This window comes from Chlorocebus sabaeus, unplaced genomic scaffold, assembly GCF_047675955.1.
Source record: "Chlorocebus sabaeus isolate Y175 unplaced genomic scaffold, mChlSab1.0.hap1 unalloc_scaffold_994, whole genome shotgun sequence".
In the NCBI taxonomy this organism is placed as follows: Eukaryota; Metazoa; Chordata; class Mammalia; order Primates; family Cercopithecidae; genus Chlorocebus; species Chlorocebus sabaeus.
In genome coordinates, this window is record NW_027328363.1 from 15,241 (window position 1) to 32,849 (window position 17,609).

Below are 17,609 nucleotides of genomic sequence, written 5' to 3' on the forward strand. Positions count from 1 at the left end.
CCTAAATGTCTTCATGATGGAGAGTCTGATTGTGAAACCAAAACTCAGAAATGTCTTCTGTCTTTTGCTATGGCGTTAAGGTGATTTCTGTGCCTCTTCAACTGTGATACAAACAAATCTGTCCTTAGTTTGATTGGAAAGCATGAGTACTTATCATTGCTCTGTGAATTATTTTGAAAATATTTTCAAAATTAAGATAAATTCAAAATTTTAAAAGTACAAATCACCATTTTGCCATGGAATGTTCCTATATATAGCTAAGTTCTTACACACTTTTTCCAACTAACAATATTCTGTTTTCAGTGGGAAATATGAGTGAGCGTGTAAGAACAAGATCCCAATCCTCAGAAAGAGGAAATGAACAAGAGTCTTCCCAGCCGGTTGAATCTGTGATTGTGAGTCCTTTAACATTTGATGTTTTCTATTAACACAATTTATTTTACAAAATATATTTGAGCTAGTGTGCATGCACTGGTCCAGGGGTTCCATGCTGATAAAAAAATGATGATTGCATCTCATGAAGGAAACTTTGGTTCAGGAATATTATATTCTGGTGTTACCTGTATGGATATGGATATTTCTCTCTCTCTCTCTCTCTCTCTTTCTCTGTGTGTGTGTGTGTATATATATATATCTGTCTGTTGGAAGAATATCTTTAGATTTATGATTCGATGCACATATACATTTGTGTGTTTATATTATTGAGTTTTTATTCGCACACACACTTACACCCTTAGGTCCAGCAGCCCACTGAGGAAAAACGTCAAGAAGAGGAAGCACCAACTGAAAATCAGGGTATTGCACCTAGTGGGGAGATCGAAAATGAAGGAGCACCTGCTGTTCAAGGTGAAGGGAGAGTGGAGAATAATGCTTGTGGGTGGTGGAGGTATATTTATGCATTATATTTTATGACATATCCGTAACAGGAGGCCAGAAAACATTAGGAAGGAATCTTAAACATTTCCTGCTGCTGCTGTGGGGAGGGGTGGGAGAAGGACACATAAAAAGCCACAAAACTTTCCTACCATTTTGACAGAGGCTTTTTATCGATTGGGTACTTGCATGGTTGTCATAAGCCTGTGAGTGTTTTCCAGAGCTCCTGTATGGTTTGTTCAGTCAGTTTCTGTTTTTCGGTTTGTTTTGTATTTTATGTTTCTGTGGAAGAATGGCTCCTTGTAGCTTCCTAGTCTGCCATCTGCGGACATCTCATATATTTTTTAAGAAACTTTTTAATACACATTTATTAATGCTTCCTCATGCCATGTGATTTACTAAGTGCTGGAAACGTCAGTGCCAAACTGTAGCCTAAAGCTCATAGTCTAGTCAGACTGACTCAAACAAATCACTGATTTAATGTGATAAGAATAAGAACAAACGAGTACAAAAGGGACAAGTAAGTTGTCCAGTGTCAGCCTTGGGAAAGGAAAGGGTGATGTTTGAACATCTCTGCTTTCCTGTTTTCCTGGCAACAGACTCCTGAAATAATTAGCCTACATGTTTTTATTTCATAATGGTGAGGGAATACACATTATCATTTCCTCGTTCATAGTTCACGTTTTAATTTGTAAACTGATGACCTTTTTATGTTTTAAGGGCCTGACGTGGAAGCTTTTCAACAGGAACTGGCTCTACTTAAGATAGAGGATGAGCCTGGAGATGGTCCTGATGTCAGGGAGGGGACTCTGCCCACTTCTGATCCCACTAAAGTGCTGGAAGCAGGTATGTTGTTCAATTAAGATGCAAACTAGAGGGTGTCTGTTTTCACAATATTATATTTTTTGTGACACAGAGGTAAAATTACTGCTACTTTAATATCTTACTTCACGTCTAAACATTGTTTGAAGGTAGTTCACACCCCAAATGGCTGCCTTACACACTATTAGAGATAGAGGGCCAGGTGTGCTGGCTCATGGTTTTAATTCCAGCACTTTGGGAGGCCGAGGCAGAAGGATCACTTGAGGCCAGGACTTCAAGAGATGGAGAAAAATTGGGTCAAAGTTAATTGGATTATGATATGAAAGATATGAAACATGCTAAGAGAGTAGATACCGAGTGTCTTCACAGGTATTTCAAGTAATGCAGATATTAATTAGCTTGATGTAGCCATTTCACAATGTGTATATATATTTTAAAGCTTCATGTTATACGTGATAAATATATACGATTTTATGTGTCATTTTTTAAAAAAGATTTGAAAACATGTTCTGACTTTTGTATGTAAGTGATTTAACCAACAGCCAGTAATTTTCAGATATTTTTATAGAGGTCTGTTTTTAACAAATATGTAACGTGTTTATAATAAGCATCAGTTTATTTTGTGATGTTAACTGTGATGGTAATGTTTTACAGCTAGCATGGGTATTCACTTTACTGTATAAAATGAACTGCCTTTAGGCATGTAAAGAGGCAGGAGTTCCGGTGAAAGTAGTGACAAATGTTCGCCCTACTTAAAGCAACTGCATAATGGCTAAACTAGTCCAAAGTAACGTTTATACACTTTTTCACAAGAGACACAAAACAAATGTAATGCTGACTTTTCTATTTCCTTCACATAGGCAGTTCTAAACATATTCTGTATTCAAGAGTTATTTTATATCAAAATATTTAAATGATACTTTAAAAATACCTTTTCCCTTGGGGTTTTGTTTCATTGAATTTTCATTGAAAGTATGTGTTTTTTTTGTTTGTTTGTTTTTGCTTTCCACTTATACATACAAATAGATTCACTGGATTGAATTCATTCTGAAGTTGAATAGTCTCTTTGTTTCCTTATTCTACTAGAAAAAGTGGCATGAATTAAAAATATTGTTAATAGGCCTGGAAGTCTACCTTTAGAGTTTATTCAGAGGTTAACTGGATGTCGGCTAAAGGGTCACCCTCAGGGTTCTGATATTAGTTCATCAACATGGTAGTTGTATACCGCTAGTGTCATATGAATAAAAATCTGCTGAGTAACGGGTCCTAATTGTATATTTATGTTTTAGGTGATGCGCAACCATAGGTTTACACCAAGAGAAATGAAGACTGAAACCAAGAATATTATTGTTATGCTGGAAATTTGACTGATAGCATTCTCTTAATAAAGTTTTACAGTTTTCTGCAAGGAATCCTTGCACATTTTTGTTAAATTTATTTCTGGATCTTTAATAGTCTTGAGAATTGTATCTTTTTTGAACGTTTAAATACTGTGTTTGAGATGGTACATGGAGATAAAATGTTGGTACATTGATTTTCTATCATAGATAGATAGGAAGCTGGAAGCTTTCATAATGGGATGCCAACAGCTGCACAGATAGAAAAGGCCATGTGGGGCCAGGCATGTCCACCGTGGGCTTTCCACCTCCCCTTTTTTAGCACATGCACGGTAAGAACGAAATGAGCAACATGGAGTAGCCCAGGCTGAGGACCCGCCTGCATAATAAAAGATTAGGGTGGGGGCTGCCAGAGATTCACACCCTATGCAGATGGTACACCTGGTCCTAACCGGTTGTTTGTACCCCCTGTGGGTGATCAGATACAGCCTCCCCACTAGCTCATCTATAAAAACCCCTGCATTTCATTGCAGGATGGCAACTGTTTTTGTCTGGGACCCCTCTCTGCAGTAGAAAGCTGTTCTCTTTGTTTCTCCTGTTAACTTTCTGCTCTACACCTCACTCTTGGCGTGCCCATGTCCTTGATTTCCTTGGCTGTGAGTCCAAGAACTCTGGGTGTTACCCCAGGCAACGAGGCACTTCAATACTAGCTGTGGGTCTGTGGTATATGACTTTTATTACAATGAAGTATGTTCCTTCTTTCACCGGTGTTTTCAGCATTTGTATCATGATGACACACTGAGATTTATTAAATGCTTTTCAGCATCAATTGAAATGATTATATGGTTTTTGTCTATCATTCCATTGATGTGATTTATCACATACATTAATTTGTGTATGTTAAACCATCCTTCCATCCCAGGAATAAATCTCACTTGGTCATGATGATGATTCTTTCTAACGTATTGTTAAATTTGATTTGCTGGTATTTTGTTGAGGATTTCTGCATCAATATTCATCAGCGGTTTTGCCCTGTAGTTTTCTTTTTTTGATGTGTCTTTGTCTGGTTTTGGTATCAGGGTAATACTGGCCTCATAGAATGAGTTTGGAACTATCCCCTCCTCTTCTATTTTTCAAAGTTGTTTGAGTAGGATTGGTATTATTCCTTCTTTAAACGTTGGGTAGAATTCAGTAGTGAAGCCATCAGGTCCAGGTGTTTCTTTACTGGAAGACTTTTATTATGGCTTTGATCTTGTTGCTTCAGGTTATGGATTTCTTCCTGGTTCAGTCTTGAGAGGTTGTATGTATCTAGGAATTAGTCCACTTTTTTCTAGATTTTCCAATTTATAGGCATGGAGTTTCTTGTAGGAGCCAGTTATGATCCTTTGAATGTTTGCAGCATCAGTTTTGTAACGTCTTGTTTTTCATTTCTTTTCTTTTCTTTTTTTTTCTCGAGACAGAGTCTCCTTTTGTCCTCATGCTGGAGTGTAATAGCAGAGTCTCAGCTTACTAGAACCTCCACCTCCAGGGTTCAAGCAATTATCTTGCTTCAGTTACCGTAGTCACCACCCTGGTGGTAGGTGGGATTACAGGCACCTACCGCCATGCCTGGTTAATTATTTTTATTTTTATATAGAGATGGAGTTTGCCATATTGGCGAAGTTGGTCTTGAGGTCCCGGCCTCAAGTGATCCACCTGCCTCAGCCTCCCAAATCCTTTTTCATTTCTGGTTTTATTTATTTGGGTTTCTCTCTTTTTTTCTTAGCTTGGCTAATGGTTTGTCAATTTGGGTTAACTTATTAAAAAAACAACTTTTTGTTTTATTGATCTTTTGTGGGGTTTTTTTCATTTCAATTTCATTTATTTCTACTGGAATCTTCATTATTTTTCTTCTTCTAATTTTTGGTTTGGTTTGCTCTTTCTTGCAACTCTTTAAGATGCATTGTTAGATTGTTTATTTGAAGTTTTTACCTCTTTGGTTGTATGTACGCTATAAACCCCTTTCTGAGTACTGCTTTTGCTGTATCCCATCGGTTTTGGTATGTTGTGTTTCCATCGTCATTTGTTTCAATAAATTTTTAAATTTCCTTCTTAGCGTCTTCATCGACCCGTTATTCATTCAGGATCCGATTATTCAGTTTTCATGTATTTGTATAGTTTCCAAAATTCCTCTTGTTATTAATTTCTAGTTTTATGCCACTGTGGTCAGACAAGATCCATGATATTATTTCAGGTTTTTTTTTTTAGTGTTTTGAGACCTAACCTATGGTCTTGTCCTTGAGAATGATCCATGTGCTGGGGAAAAGAATGTGTATTCTGTAGCAGTTGGATGAAATGTTCTGTAAATGTCTATTAGATACATGTGTCTATAGTGCAGATTAACTTTTTGTTTTTGTTGTTGAGTTTCTGTTTGGCAGATCTGTCCAATACTGAATGTGGGGTGCTGAAGTCTCCATCTATTGTTTTATTGGGGCCTATGTCTCTCTCTAGCTCTAACTGCATTTGTTTTATGTATCTGGGTGCTCAAGTGTTGGGTGCATATATATTTAAAATTGTTAATATCCTCTTGATGAATTGAGCCCTTTATTATTATATAGTGACCTTTTAGTCTCTTCTCAAAGTTTTTGTTTTGAAATCTATTTTTTCTTATTCTTTTTGTATCTTTTAAGTTCAGACATACATGTGGTGCAGGTTTGTTATGCAGGTGAACTTGTGTCATGGGGTTTGTTGTGCAGATTATTTTGTCACGCAGGTATTAAGCCTGGTACTCATGAGCTATTTTTCCTGATCCTCTCCCTCCTCCCATCCTCCAGTCTTTGGTAGGCCCCAGTGTCTGTTGTTCTCCTGTGTGTGTTGATTTTTTTGTCATTTTTAGATCCCACTTATAAGTGAGAACATACAGTATTTAGTTTTCTGTTTGTGCTTTGCTTTGCTAAGTATAATGACCTCCAGCTCCATCCTTATTCCAGCAACGGAGATAGTGTCATTCATTTTTATGGCTGCATACTATTCCGTGGTATATATGCACTACATTTTCTTTATCCAGTCTACCATTGATGGGCTTTTTGGTTGATTCCATGTCTTTGGTATTGTGAATAGTGCTGTAGTAAACATATGTGTGCATGTGTCTTTATAACAGAACAGTTTATATCCCTTTGACTGTATACCCAGTAATGGGATTGCTTGGATCGAATGGTAGTTCTGTTTTTAGGTCTCTGGGGAATGAGCACACTGTTTCCCACAATAGTTGAACTAATGTACACTTCCACCAACAGTGCTTAAGGGTTTCTTTTCCTCCACAACATCACCAGCACCTGTTATTTTTTAAATTTTATTTTATTTTTTACTTTTGAATAATAGCCATTCTGATTGGTGGGAGATGATATGTCATTGTGGCTTGAATTGCACTTCTCTAATGATCAGTGGTTTTGAACTTTATTTCATATGTTTGTTGGCCGCATGCATGTCTTTTTTAAAATGTGTTTGTTCCTGTCCTTGGGCCACTTTTTAGTGGTATTATTTTTTGTTTTGTTTTGTTTTCTGAGATAGAGTCTCAGTCTGTTGCCTAGGCTGGAGTGCAGTTGCATGGTCTCTGCTCACTGCAACCTCTGCCTCCCTGTTTGAAGTGATTCTCCTGCCTCAGCCACACTAGTAGCTGCGATTACAGGCATGCACCACCATGCCAAGCTAATTTTGTATTTTGTTGGTTTAAAGTCTGTTTTATCAGAGACTGGGATTGCAACCCCTGCTTTTTTTTTTTTTGCTTTCCATTTTCTTGATCAATATTCCTCCATCCCTTTATTTTGAGCCTGTGTGTCCTTTGCACGTGAGATGGGTCAAACATCGGTATGTATCACACCGATGGGTCTTGACATTTTATCCAATGTGCCAGTCTCTACATTTAAGATTAATATTGTTATGTGTGAATTTGATCCTGTCATCATGATGCTAGCTGGTTATTTTGCACATTAGTTGATGCAGTGTCTTCACTTCATAGTGTCATTGTCTTTATATTTCTGTTTGTTTTTCAGTGGCTGGTACTGGTTTTTCCTTTTCATATTTAGTGCTTCCTTCAGGAGCTCTTGTAAGGCAGGCCTGACGGTGACAAACTCCCTCAGCATTTGCTGTCCTGGAAAGGATTTTGTTTCTCCTTCCCTTATGAAGCTTAGCTTTGCTGGGTATGAAATTCCGGGTTGAAAATTCTTTTCTTTATGAATGTTGAATATTGGCCCCCACTCTCTTCTGGCTTGTAGGGTTTCTGTAGAGAGATCCGCTGTTAGTCTGATGGGCTCTCCTTCGTAGGTAACCTGACCTTTCTCTGTGGCTGCCCTTAACATTTTTCCTTTTGTTTCAACCTTGAAGAATCTGATGATTGTTGTCTTCAGGTTGCTCTTCCCAAGGAGTAACAGAGTAGTGTTCTCTGTATTTCGTGAATTTGAATGTTGTCCTGTCTTGCTAGATTGGGGAAGTTCTCCTGGATAATATCCCAGGTCTCTGGGAAATCAGCACACTGTTTCCCACGATGGTTGAACTAATTTACACTTCCACCAACAGTGAATAAGTGTTTCTTTTTCTCTACAATGTCACCAGCATCTGTTATTATTTTTTTTTACTTTTTAATAATAGCCATTCTGCCTGGTGTGAGATGCTATCTCATTGTGGTTTGAATTGTATTTCTCCAGTAGTCAGTGACTTTGAGCTTTATTTCATATGCTGTGGCCTCATGCATGTCTTCCTTTGAATGTGTCTGTTCATGTCCTTGGCCCACTTTTTACTGGTATGGGTTCTTTTGTTTTGTTTATTGAGACGCAGTCTCGGTCTGTTGCCCAGACTGGAGAGCAATAGCACGATCTCCACTCACTGCAACCTTCACTTCCTGGGTTCAAGCTATTCTGCTGCCTCAGCCACGCTATTATCTGGGATTACAGGCACGCACCACCTCTCCCAGCTAATGTTTGTATTTTATGGTAGAGCCAGGGTTTTTCATGTTTGCCAGGCTGGTCTCGAAATCCTAGCTTCCAGTGATCTGCCCATCTTGGCCTTCGAAAGTGCTGGGATTAGAAGTGTGAGGCACCGCACATGGCGTGTCTTTTTATTTTTTTTGTTTTTGTTTTGTGTAAATTTCTTTAAGTTCTTTATAGATTGTGGATACGAGACCTTAGATAGATGCATAGTTTGTAAATAGTTTCTCCCATTCTCTGTGTTGTGTGTTGTCTCTGTGGATAGTTGTTTTTTGTTCTGTTTTGTTTTGTTTTTTTGCTGTGCAGGAGCTCTTTAGTTTCATTACATTCCATTTGTCAATGTTTGCTTTGTTGCAATGTTGCAATTGCTTTTGGCATCTTCATTATGAAATCTTTGCTCCTTCCTACGTCCAGGATGAGAATGCCTGGGTCTTCCAGGATTTTTATGAATTTGGGTTTTACATTTAGTTTCTGAATCCACCTTCAGTTAGTTTTTCTTAATAAGAGGTGGTCCTGTTTCAATCTTTGACATATAGCACCATTTATTGGATAGAGAGTCCTGTCTACATTGCTTGTTTTGTCAACTTTGTTGAAGATCAGATGGTAATAGGCGTGAGGTGTGCAGCATTATTTCTGGGCTGTGTATTCTATTTCATTGGTCTTTGTGACTGTTTTGGTATTGATAGCATGCTGTTTCGTTTACCATGGCCTTGTATTATACTCTGAAGTCAGGTAATATGATGCTGTGGCTGCATTCTTTTTGTTTAGGATTGCCTTGGCTATTTAGGCTCCTTTTTGGCTCCATATGAATTTTAAAGTAGTTTTTTTTTTTTTTCTAATTCCGTGAGGAATGTCATTGGTAGTTTAATAGGAATATCACTGAATGTATGAATTGCTTTGGTGAGATTGGCCATTTTGACAAAATTCTTCCTGTTCACGAGCATGGAATGTTTTCCATTTGTTTGTGTCATCTCTGATTTCTTTGAGCAGTGTTTTCTAGTTCCCATAGTAGAGATGGTACTCCTCCCTGGTTAACTGTATTCCTAGGTATTTTATTCTTTCTGGGCAATTATGAATGGAATTGTGTTTCTGATTTGGCTCCGAGCTTCAAGGTAGTTGGTGTACAGAAACGCTCCTGTTTTTGTACGTTAATTTTCTATCTTGAAGCTTTCCTGAAGTTGTTTATAAGATCAAGCAGATTTTGGGCAGAGAGTCTGGGATTTTCTAATTATGGAATCATATTGTTTGCAAACAGAGATTGTTTGACTTGTGTGAAAAACACAGTGGAGTAAAAGCAAACACGTGGCAATGGAATGGAAAAATAAAAATGCCCATGAATAAATTTAATTTGAATGTGAAGAAGTAATATGAAGCAAATAACACAGTCATTGTGTGGGATATGTTAAAAGACTTGAGGAATTGAGGAGTGGCTTTTTTTGTTTGTTTGTTTGAGAGATTCCAAAATAGAAAGATGGCTATTGTTGCAGAGTTAACATGTGATATAAAAATGGTAACTAGTATCTCAACAGGAATATTTTAGCACCTGATCAAATGATTCTGCAGTTCATCTGAAAGACCAATGTGTCAGAGTTGATAGAAAAGGAGAAATCAGTGAGGGAGGGCAAGCATTACTTCACATTTCAAATACCATTAAGCTACAGCAATTAAAATAGTGCAGTAGTAGTACAGGTATAAACAACTCAATGGAAGAAAATTAAAAGAAGAGAGTTACATACAAAATTGAGTGGGGATGTAGGTGATGATAAAAGAGCCATTTCAAAACAGTGGGTGAAACAGGGATTCAACAATTAAGGTTGAATTCCTACCACTTTAATGTTGTCCAGCTGGATCAATGATTTTGAACGTACAATAATGCAACCAAAAACTATGAATGTCTTATCGTATTGGAGTGGGTAACACCACTGCAAGCATGACAGCAAACTCGTGAAGGAGGCAAGAAAATGATTTCTGGAAGCGTATATAAAACAGGTATTAAAATATTTAAGATTTATTTCTGTGATGGTGAATTTTTGTGAAACACATTATTAGAGTAAGCAGGGGCTCATGTTCTCCAAAGTCACTGGAAGGCAAAGAAAGGTTGGGCGGGAGAAAAAGAAAAGTGCTTTCCAAGTTCATTTTCGATGTCAGGAGCACTGGTGGTTTAGTTTCTCCACAGAGGCAGGAAAACTTCAGTCACGAAAACTTCAGTCACGAGGCGAATGCCCCCCTCAGTGCGCATGCTGCACAGACCTGTTGCTGCGCATGTCTGTTGGTAGGCGTGTCTGTTGTTGCGCATGCGCCTTGCTGCCCACCTTCTGTCCACGCAGAGCTCTGCAAGGAGAGGTCGTGTCTTCATTCTTTCCGCCATCTTGATTCTTTCTCACTGATTGAGACGCAGCCGGTAGGTCCACAGAGCGGTCTTCCTGGGATTTTACTTGTGAGTGAGTGTGTGGAGGAGCCAGCTGGCTTTGGACAGGTCCTGCAGCACAGTCCGTGGCTTCTGAGGGAAAAGGGCCTCGTCCGGCTCCACCCAGGTCGAGATGCCACCATGGGACTCCTCATTGTGGCTGGGCTGGGACGAGGGAGGAAGGTGGGCCGCAGAGGGGAGGGATCTCGTGAAGATGGGGCGAGTGCTGCGGGTGCTGTTAGAGGTGTCTGAGTCCCGGAAACTCCCGGAACCCTCTGAGACAGGACAGTTCCTAGACTCCTAGGTAGGGGCGCGGAAAGGGACAGCGTGTTTGGTAAGGAAGGGGCCTGGGAACTGGGAACGCTGTGGGCTGGTGACTGCAGCCCTGAGGTCTGTAGAGTGCCTGGCAGAGGTGTCCCGTGAGGAGCATAACGTTCACTCTGTTTCACAATTTCTCACCTCCGCCGTGAACGTCATGGGAAGGAATGGGTGAGGCTGTGCTTTCCAGCAAGACTCGATTTTGGGAAGGGTGTGGGGGTGAAATGGGCCTAGCAAATCAGAGTGGGACGAAAGCAGTAGTCATTTCCGTTTCAATTCTCTGCCCGTGTTTTCCTAAATGTCTTCATGATGGAGAGTCTGATTGTGAAACCAAAACTCAGAAATGTCTTCTGTCTTTTGCTATGGCGTTAAGGTGATTTCTGTGCCTCTTCAACTGTGATACAAACAAATCTGTCCTTAGTTTGATTGGAAAGCATGAGTACTTATCATTGCTCTGTGAATTATTTTGAAAATATTTTCAAAATTAAGATAAATTCAAAATTTTAAAAGTACAAATCACCATTTTGCCATGGAATGTTCCTATATATAGCTAAGTTCTTACACACTTTTTCCAACTAACAATATTCTGTTTTCAGTGGGAAATATGAGTGAGCGTGTAAGAACAAGATCCCAATCCTCAGAAAGAGGAAATGAACAAGAGTCTTCCCAGCCGGTTGAATCTGTGATTGTGAGTCCTTTAACATTTGATGTTTTCTATTAACACAATTTATTTTACAAAATATATTTGAGCTAGTGTGCATGCACTGGTCCAGGGGTTCCATGCTGATAAAAAATGATGATTGCATCTCATGAAGGAAACTTTGGTTCAGGAATATTATATTCTGGTGTTACCTGTATGGATATGAATATTTCTCTCTCTCTTTCTCTCCCTCTCTCTCTCTCTCTCTCCCTGTCCCTCTCTCTCTCTCTCTGTGTGTGTGTATATATATATATACGTCTGTTGGAAGAATATCTTTAGATTTATGATTCGATGCACATATACATTTGTGTATTTATATTATTGAGTTTTTATTCGCACACACACTTACACCCTTAGGTCCAGCAGCCCACTGAGGAAAAACGTCAAGAAGAGGAAGCACCAACTGAAAATCAGGGTATTGCACCTAGTGGGGAGATCGAAAATGAAGGAGCACCTGCTGTTCAAGGTGAAGGGAGAGTGGAGAATAATGCTTGTGGGTGGTGGAGGTATATTTATGCATTATACTTTATGACATACCTGTAACAGGAGGCCAGAAAACATTAGGAAGGAATCTTAAACATTTCCTGCTGCTGCTGTGGGGAGGGGTGGGACAAGGACACATAGAAAGCCACAAAACTTTCCTACCATTTTGACAGAGGCTTTTTATTGATTGGGTACTTGCATGGTTGTCATAAGCCCGTGAGTGTTTTCCAGAGCTCCTGTATGGTTTGTTCAGTCATTTTCTGTTTTTTGGTTTGTTTTGTATTTTATGTTTCTGTGGAAGAATGGCTCCTTGTAGCTTCCTAGTCTGCCATCTGCAGACATCTCATGTGTTTTTTAAGAAACTTTTTAATACACATTTATTAATGCTTCGTCATGCCATGTTACTAAGTGCTGGAAACGTCAGTGCCAAACTGTAGCCTAAAGCTCATAGTCTAGTCAGACTGACTCAAACAAATCACTGATTTAATGTGATAAGAATAAGAGCAAATGAGTACAAAAGGGGCAAGTAAGTTGTCTAGGGCCAGCCTTGGGAAAGGAAAGGGTGATGTTAGAACATCTCTGCTTTCCTGTTTTCCTGGCAACAGACTCCTGAAATAATTAGCCTACAGGTTTTATTTCATAATGATGAGGGAATACACATTATCATTTCCTCGTTCATAGTTCACGTTTTAATTTGTAAACTGATGACCTTTTTATGTTTTAAGGGCCTGACGTGGAAGCTTTTCAACAGGAACTGGCTCTGCTTAAGATAGAGGATGAGCCTGGAGATGGTCCTGATGTCAGGGAGGGGACTCTGCCCACTTCTGATCCCACTAAAGTGCTGGAAGCAGGTATGTTGTTCAATTAAGATGCAAACTAGAGGGTGTCTGTTTTCACAATATTATATTTTTTGTGACACAGAGGTAAAATTACTGCTACTTTAATATCTTACTTCACGTCTAAACATTGTTTGAAGGTAGTTCACACCCCAAATGGCTGCCTTACACACTATTAGAGATAGAGGGCCAGGTGTGCTGGCTCATGGTTTTAATTCCAGCACTTTGGGAGGCCGAGGCAGAAGGATCACTTGAGGCCAGGACTTCAAGAGATGGAGAAAAATTGGGTCAAAGTTAATTGGATTATGATATGAAAGATATGAAACATGCTAAGAGAGTAGATACCGAGTGTCTTCACAGGTATTTCAAGTAATGCAGATATTAATTAGCTTGATGTAGCCATTTCACAATGTGTATATATATTTTAAAGCTTCATGTTATACGTGATAAATATATACGATTTTATGTGTCATTTTTTAAAAAAGATTTGAAAACATGTTCTGACTTTTGTATGTAAGTGATTTAACCAACAGCCAGTAATTTTCAGATATTTTTATAGAGGTCTGTTTTTAACAAATATGTAACGTGTTTATAATAAGCATCAGTTTATTTTGTGATGTTAACTGTGATGGTAATGTTTTACAGCTAGCATGGGTATTCACTTTACTGTATAAAATGAACTGCCTTTAGGCATGTAAAGAGGCAGGAGTTCCGGTGAAAGTAGTGACAAATGTTCGCCCTACTTAAAGCAACTGCATAATGGCTAAACTAGTCCAAAGTAACGTTTTTACACTTTTTCACAAGAGACACAAAACAAATGTAATGCTGACTTTTCTATTTCCTTCACATAGGCAGTTCTAAACATATTCTGTATTCAAGAGTTATTTTATATCAAAATTTTTAAATGATACTTTAAAAATACCTTTTCCCTTGGGGTTTTGTTTCATTGAATTTTCATTGAAAGTATGTGTTTTTTTTGTTTGTTTGTTTTTGCTTTCCACTTATACATACAAATAGATTCACTGGATTGAATTCATTCTGAAGTTGAATAGTCTCTTTGTGTCCATATTCTACTAGAAAAAGTGGCATGAATTAAAAATATTGTTAATATGCCTGGAAGTCTACCTTTAGAGTTTATTCAGAGGTTAACTGGATGTCGGCTAAAGGGTCACCCTCAGGGTTCTGATATTAGTTCATCAACACGGTAGTTGTATACCTCTAGTGTCATATGAATAAAAATCTGCTGAGTAACGGGTCCTAATTGTATATTTATGTTTTAGGTGATGCGCAACCATAGGTTTACACCAAGAGAAATGAAGACTGAAACCAAGAATATTATTGTTATGCTGGAAATTTGACTGATAGCATTCTCTTAATAAAGTTTTACAGTTTTCTGCAAGGAATCCTTGCACATTTTTGTTAAATTTATTTCTGGATCTTTAATAGTCTTGAGAATTGTATCTTTTTTGAACGTTTAAATCCTGTGTTTGAGATGGTACATGGAGATAAAATGTTGGTACATTGATTTTCTATCATAGATAGATAGGAAGCTGGAAGCTTTCATAGTGGGATGCCAACAGCTGCACAGATAGAAAAGGCCATGTGGGGCCAGGCATGTCCACCATGGGCTTTCCACCTCCCCTTTTTTAGCACATGCACGGTAAGAACGAAATGAGCAACATGGAGTAGCCCAGGCTGAGGACCCGCCTGCATAATAAAAGATTAGGGTGGGGGCTGCCAGAGATTCACACCCTATGCAGATGGTACACCTGGTCCTAACCGGTTGTTTGTACCCTCTGTGGGTGATCAGATACAGCCTCCCCACTAGCTCATCTATAAAAACCCCTGCATTTCATTGCAGGATGGCAACTGTTTTTGTCTGGGACCCCTCTCTGCAGTAGAAAGCTGTTCTCTTTGTTTCTCCTGTTAACTTTCTGCTCTACACCTCACTCTTGGTGTGCCCATGTCCTTGATTTCCTTGGCTGTGAGTCCAAGAACTCTGGGTGTTACCCCAGGCAACGAGGCACTTCAATACTAGCTGTGGGTCTGTGGTATATGACTTTTATTACAATGAAGTATGTTCCTTCTTTCACCGGTGTTTTCAGCATTTGTATCATGATGACACACTGAGATTTATTAAATGCTTTTCAGCATCAATTGAAATGATTATATGGTTTTTGTCTATCATTCCATTGATGTGATTTATCACATACATTAATTTGTGTATGTTAAACCATCCTTCCATCCCAGGAATAAATCTCACTTGGTCATGATGATGATTCTTTCTAACGTATTGTTAAATTTGATTTGCTGGTATTTTGTTGAGGATTTCTGCATCAATATTCATCAGCGGTTCTGCCCTGTAGTTTTCTTTTTTTGATGTGTCTTTGTCTGGTTTTGGTATCAGGGTAATACTGGCCTCATAGAATGAGTTTGGAACTATCCCCTCCTCTTCTATTTTTCAAAGTTGTTTGAGTAGGATTGGTATTATTCCTTCTTTAAACGTTGGGTAGAATTCAGTAGTGAAGCCATCAGGTCCAGGTGTTTCTTTACTGGAAGACTTTTATTATGGCTTTGATCTTGTTGCTTCAGGTTATGGATTTCTTCCTGGTTCAGTCTTGAGAGGTTGTATGTATCTAGGAATTAGTCCACTTTTTTCTAGATTTTCCAATTTATAGGCATGGAGTTTCTTGTAGGAGCCAGTTATGATCCTTTGAATGTTTGCAGCATCAGTTTTGTAACGTCTTGTTTTTCATTTCTTTTCTTTTCTTTTTTTTCTCGAGACAGAGTCTCCTTTTGTCCTCATGCTGGAGTGTAATAGCAGAGTCTCAGCTTACTAGAACCTCCACCTCCAGGGTTCAAGCAATTATCTTGCTTCAGTTACCGTAGTCACCACCCTGGTGGTAGGTGGGATTACAGGCACCTACCGCCATGCCTGGTTAATTATTTTTATTTTTATATAGAGATGGAGTTTGCCATATTGGCGAAGTTGGTCTTGAGGTCCCGGCCTCAAGTGATCCACCTGCCTCAGCCTCCCAAATCCTTTTTCATTTCTGGTTTTATTTATTTGGGTTTCTCTCTTTTTTTCTTAGCTTGGCTAATGGTTTGTCAATTTGGGTTAACTTATTAAAAAAACAACTTTTTGTTTTATTGATCTTTTGTGGGGTTTTTTTCATTTCAATTTCATTTATTTCTACTGGAATCTTCATTATTTTTCTTCTTCTAATTTTTGGTTTGGTTTGCTCTTTCTTGCAACTCTTTAAGATGCATTGTTAGATTGTTTATTTGAAGTTTTTACCTCTTTGGTTGTATGCACGCTATAAACCCCTTTCTGAGTACTGCTTTTGCTGTATCCCATCGGTTTTGGTATGTTGTGTTTCCATCGTCATTTGTTTCAGTAAATTTTTAAATTTCCTTCTTAGCGTCTTCATCGACCCGTTATTCATTCAGGATCCGATTATTCAGTTTTCATGTATTTGTATAGTTTCCAAAATTCCTCTTGTTATTAATTTCTAGTTTTATGCCACTGTGGTCAGACAAGATCCATGATATTATTTCAGGTTTTTTTTTTTAGTGTTTTGAGACCTAACATATGGTCTTGTCCTTGAGAATGATCCATGTGCTGGGGAAAAGAATGTGTATTCTGTAGCAGTTGGATGAAATGTTCTGTAAATGTCTATTAGATACATGTGTCTATAGTGCAGATTAACTTTTTGTTTTTGTTGTTGAGTTTCTGTTTGGCAGATCTGTCCAATACTGAATGTGGGGTGCTGAAGTCTCCATCTATTGTTTTATTGGGGCCTATGTCTCTCTCTAGCTCTAACTGCATTTGTTTTATGTATCTGGGTGCTCAAGTGTTGGGTGCATATATATTTAAAATTGTTAATATCCTCTTGATGAATTGAGCCCTTTATTATTATATAGTGACCTTTTAGTCTCTTCTCAAAGTTTTTGTTTTGAAATCTATTTTTTCTTATTCTTTTTGTATCTTTTAAGTTCAGACATACATGTGGTGCAGGTTTGTTATGCAGGTGAACTTGTGTCATGGGGTTTGTTGTGCAGATTATTTTGTCACGCAGGTATTAAGCCTGGTACTCATGAGCTATTTTTCCTGATCCTCTCCCTCCTCCCATCCTCCAGTCTTTGGTAGGCCCCAGTGTCTGTTGTTCTCCTCTGTGTGTTGATGTTTTCTCATTTTTAGCTCCCACTTATAAGTGAGAACATATAGTATTTAGTTTTCTGTTCGTGCTTTGCTTTGCTAAGTATAATGACCTCCAGCTCCATCCTTATTCCAGCAACGGAGATAGTGTCATTCGTTTTTATGTCTGCATACTATTCCGTGGTATATATGTACTACATTTTCTTTATCCAGTCTACCATTGATGGGCTTTTTGGTTGATTCCATGTCTTTGGTATTGTGAATAGTGCTGCAGTGAACATATGTGTGCATGTGTCTTTATAACAGAACAGTATATATCCTTTTGACTGTATACCCAGTAATGGGATTGCTTGGATCGAATGGTAGTTCTGTTTTTAGGTCTCTGGGCAATGAGCACACTGTTTCCCACAATGGTTGAACTAATGTAAACTTCCACCAACAGTGATTAAGTGATTCTTTTCCTCCACAACATCACCAGCACCTGTTAATTTTTAAGTTTTATTTTGTTTTTTACTTTTTAATAGCCATTCTGATTAGTGGGAGATGATATGTCATTGTGGTTTGAATTGAACTTCTCTAATGATCAGTGGTTTTGAGCTTTATTTCATATGTTTGTTGGTCGCATGCATGTCTTCTTTTGAAAGTGTTTGTTCATGTCCTTGGGCCACTTTTTAATGGTATTATTTTTTGTTTTGTTTTGTTTTCTGAGATAG

General features: G+C 38.4%; 1 protein-coding gene across 1 annotated transcript; it reads left to right on the forward strand.

The window, feature by feature from the left end:
* The first annotated feature begins 215 nt into the window (after positions 1-215).
* Positions 216-1,827, forward strand: LOC140711410 (putative G antigen family E member 3). The gene is made up of 3 exons (XM_073014356.1): positions 216-395; positions 738-846; positions 1,594-1,827. The coding sequence occupies exons 1-3, from the start codon at positions 312-314 to the stop codon at positions 1,734-1,736; spliced, it is 336 nt and encodes a 111-aa protein (XP_072870457.1). The 5' UTR covers positions 216-311; the 3' UTR covers positions 1,737-1,827.
* The last annotated feature ends 15,782 nt before the right edge of the window (positions 1,828-17,609 follow it).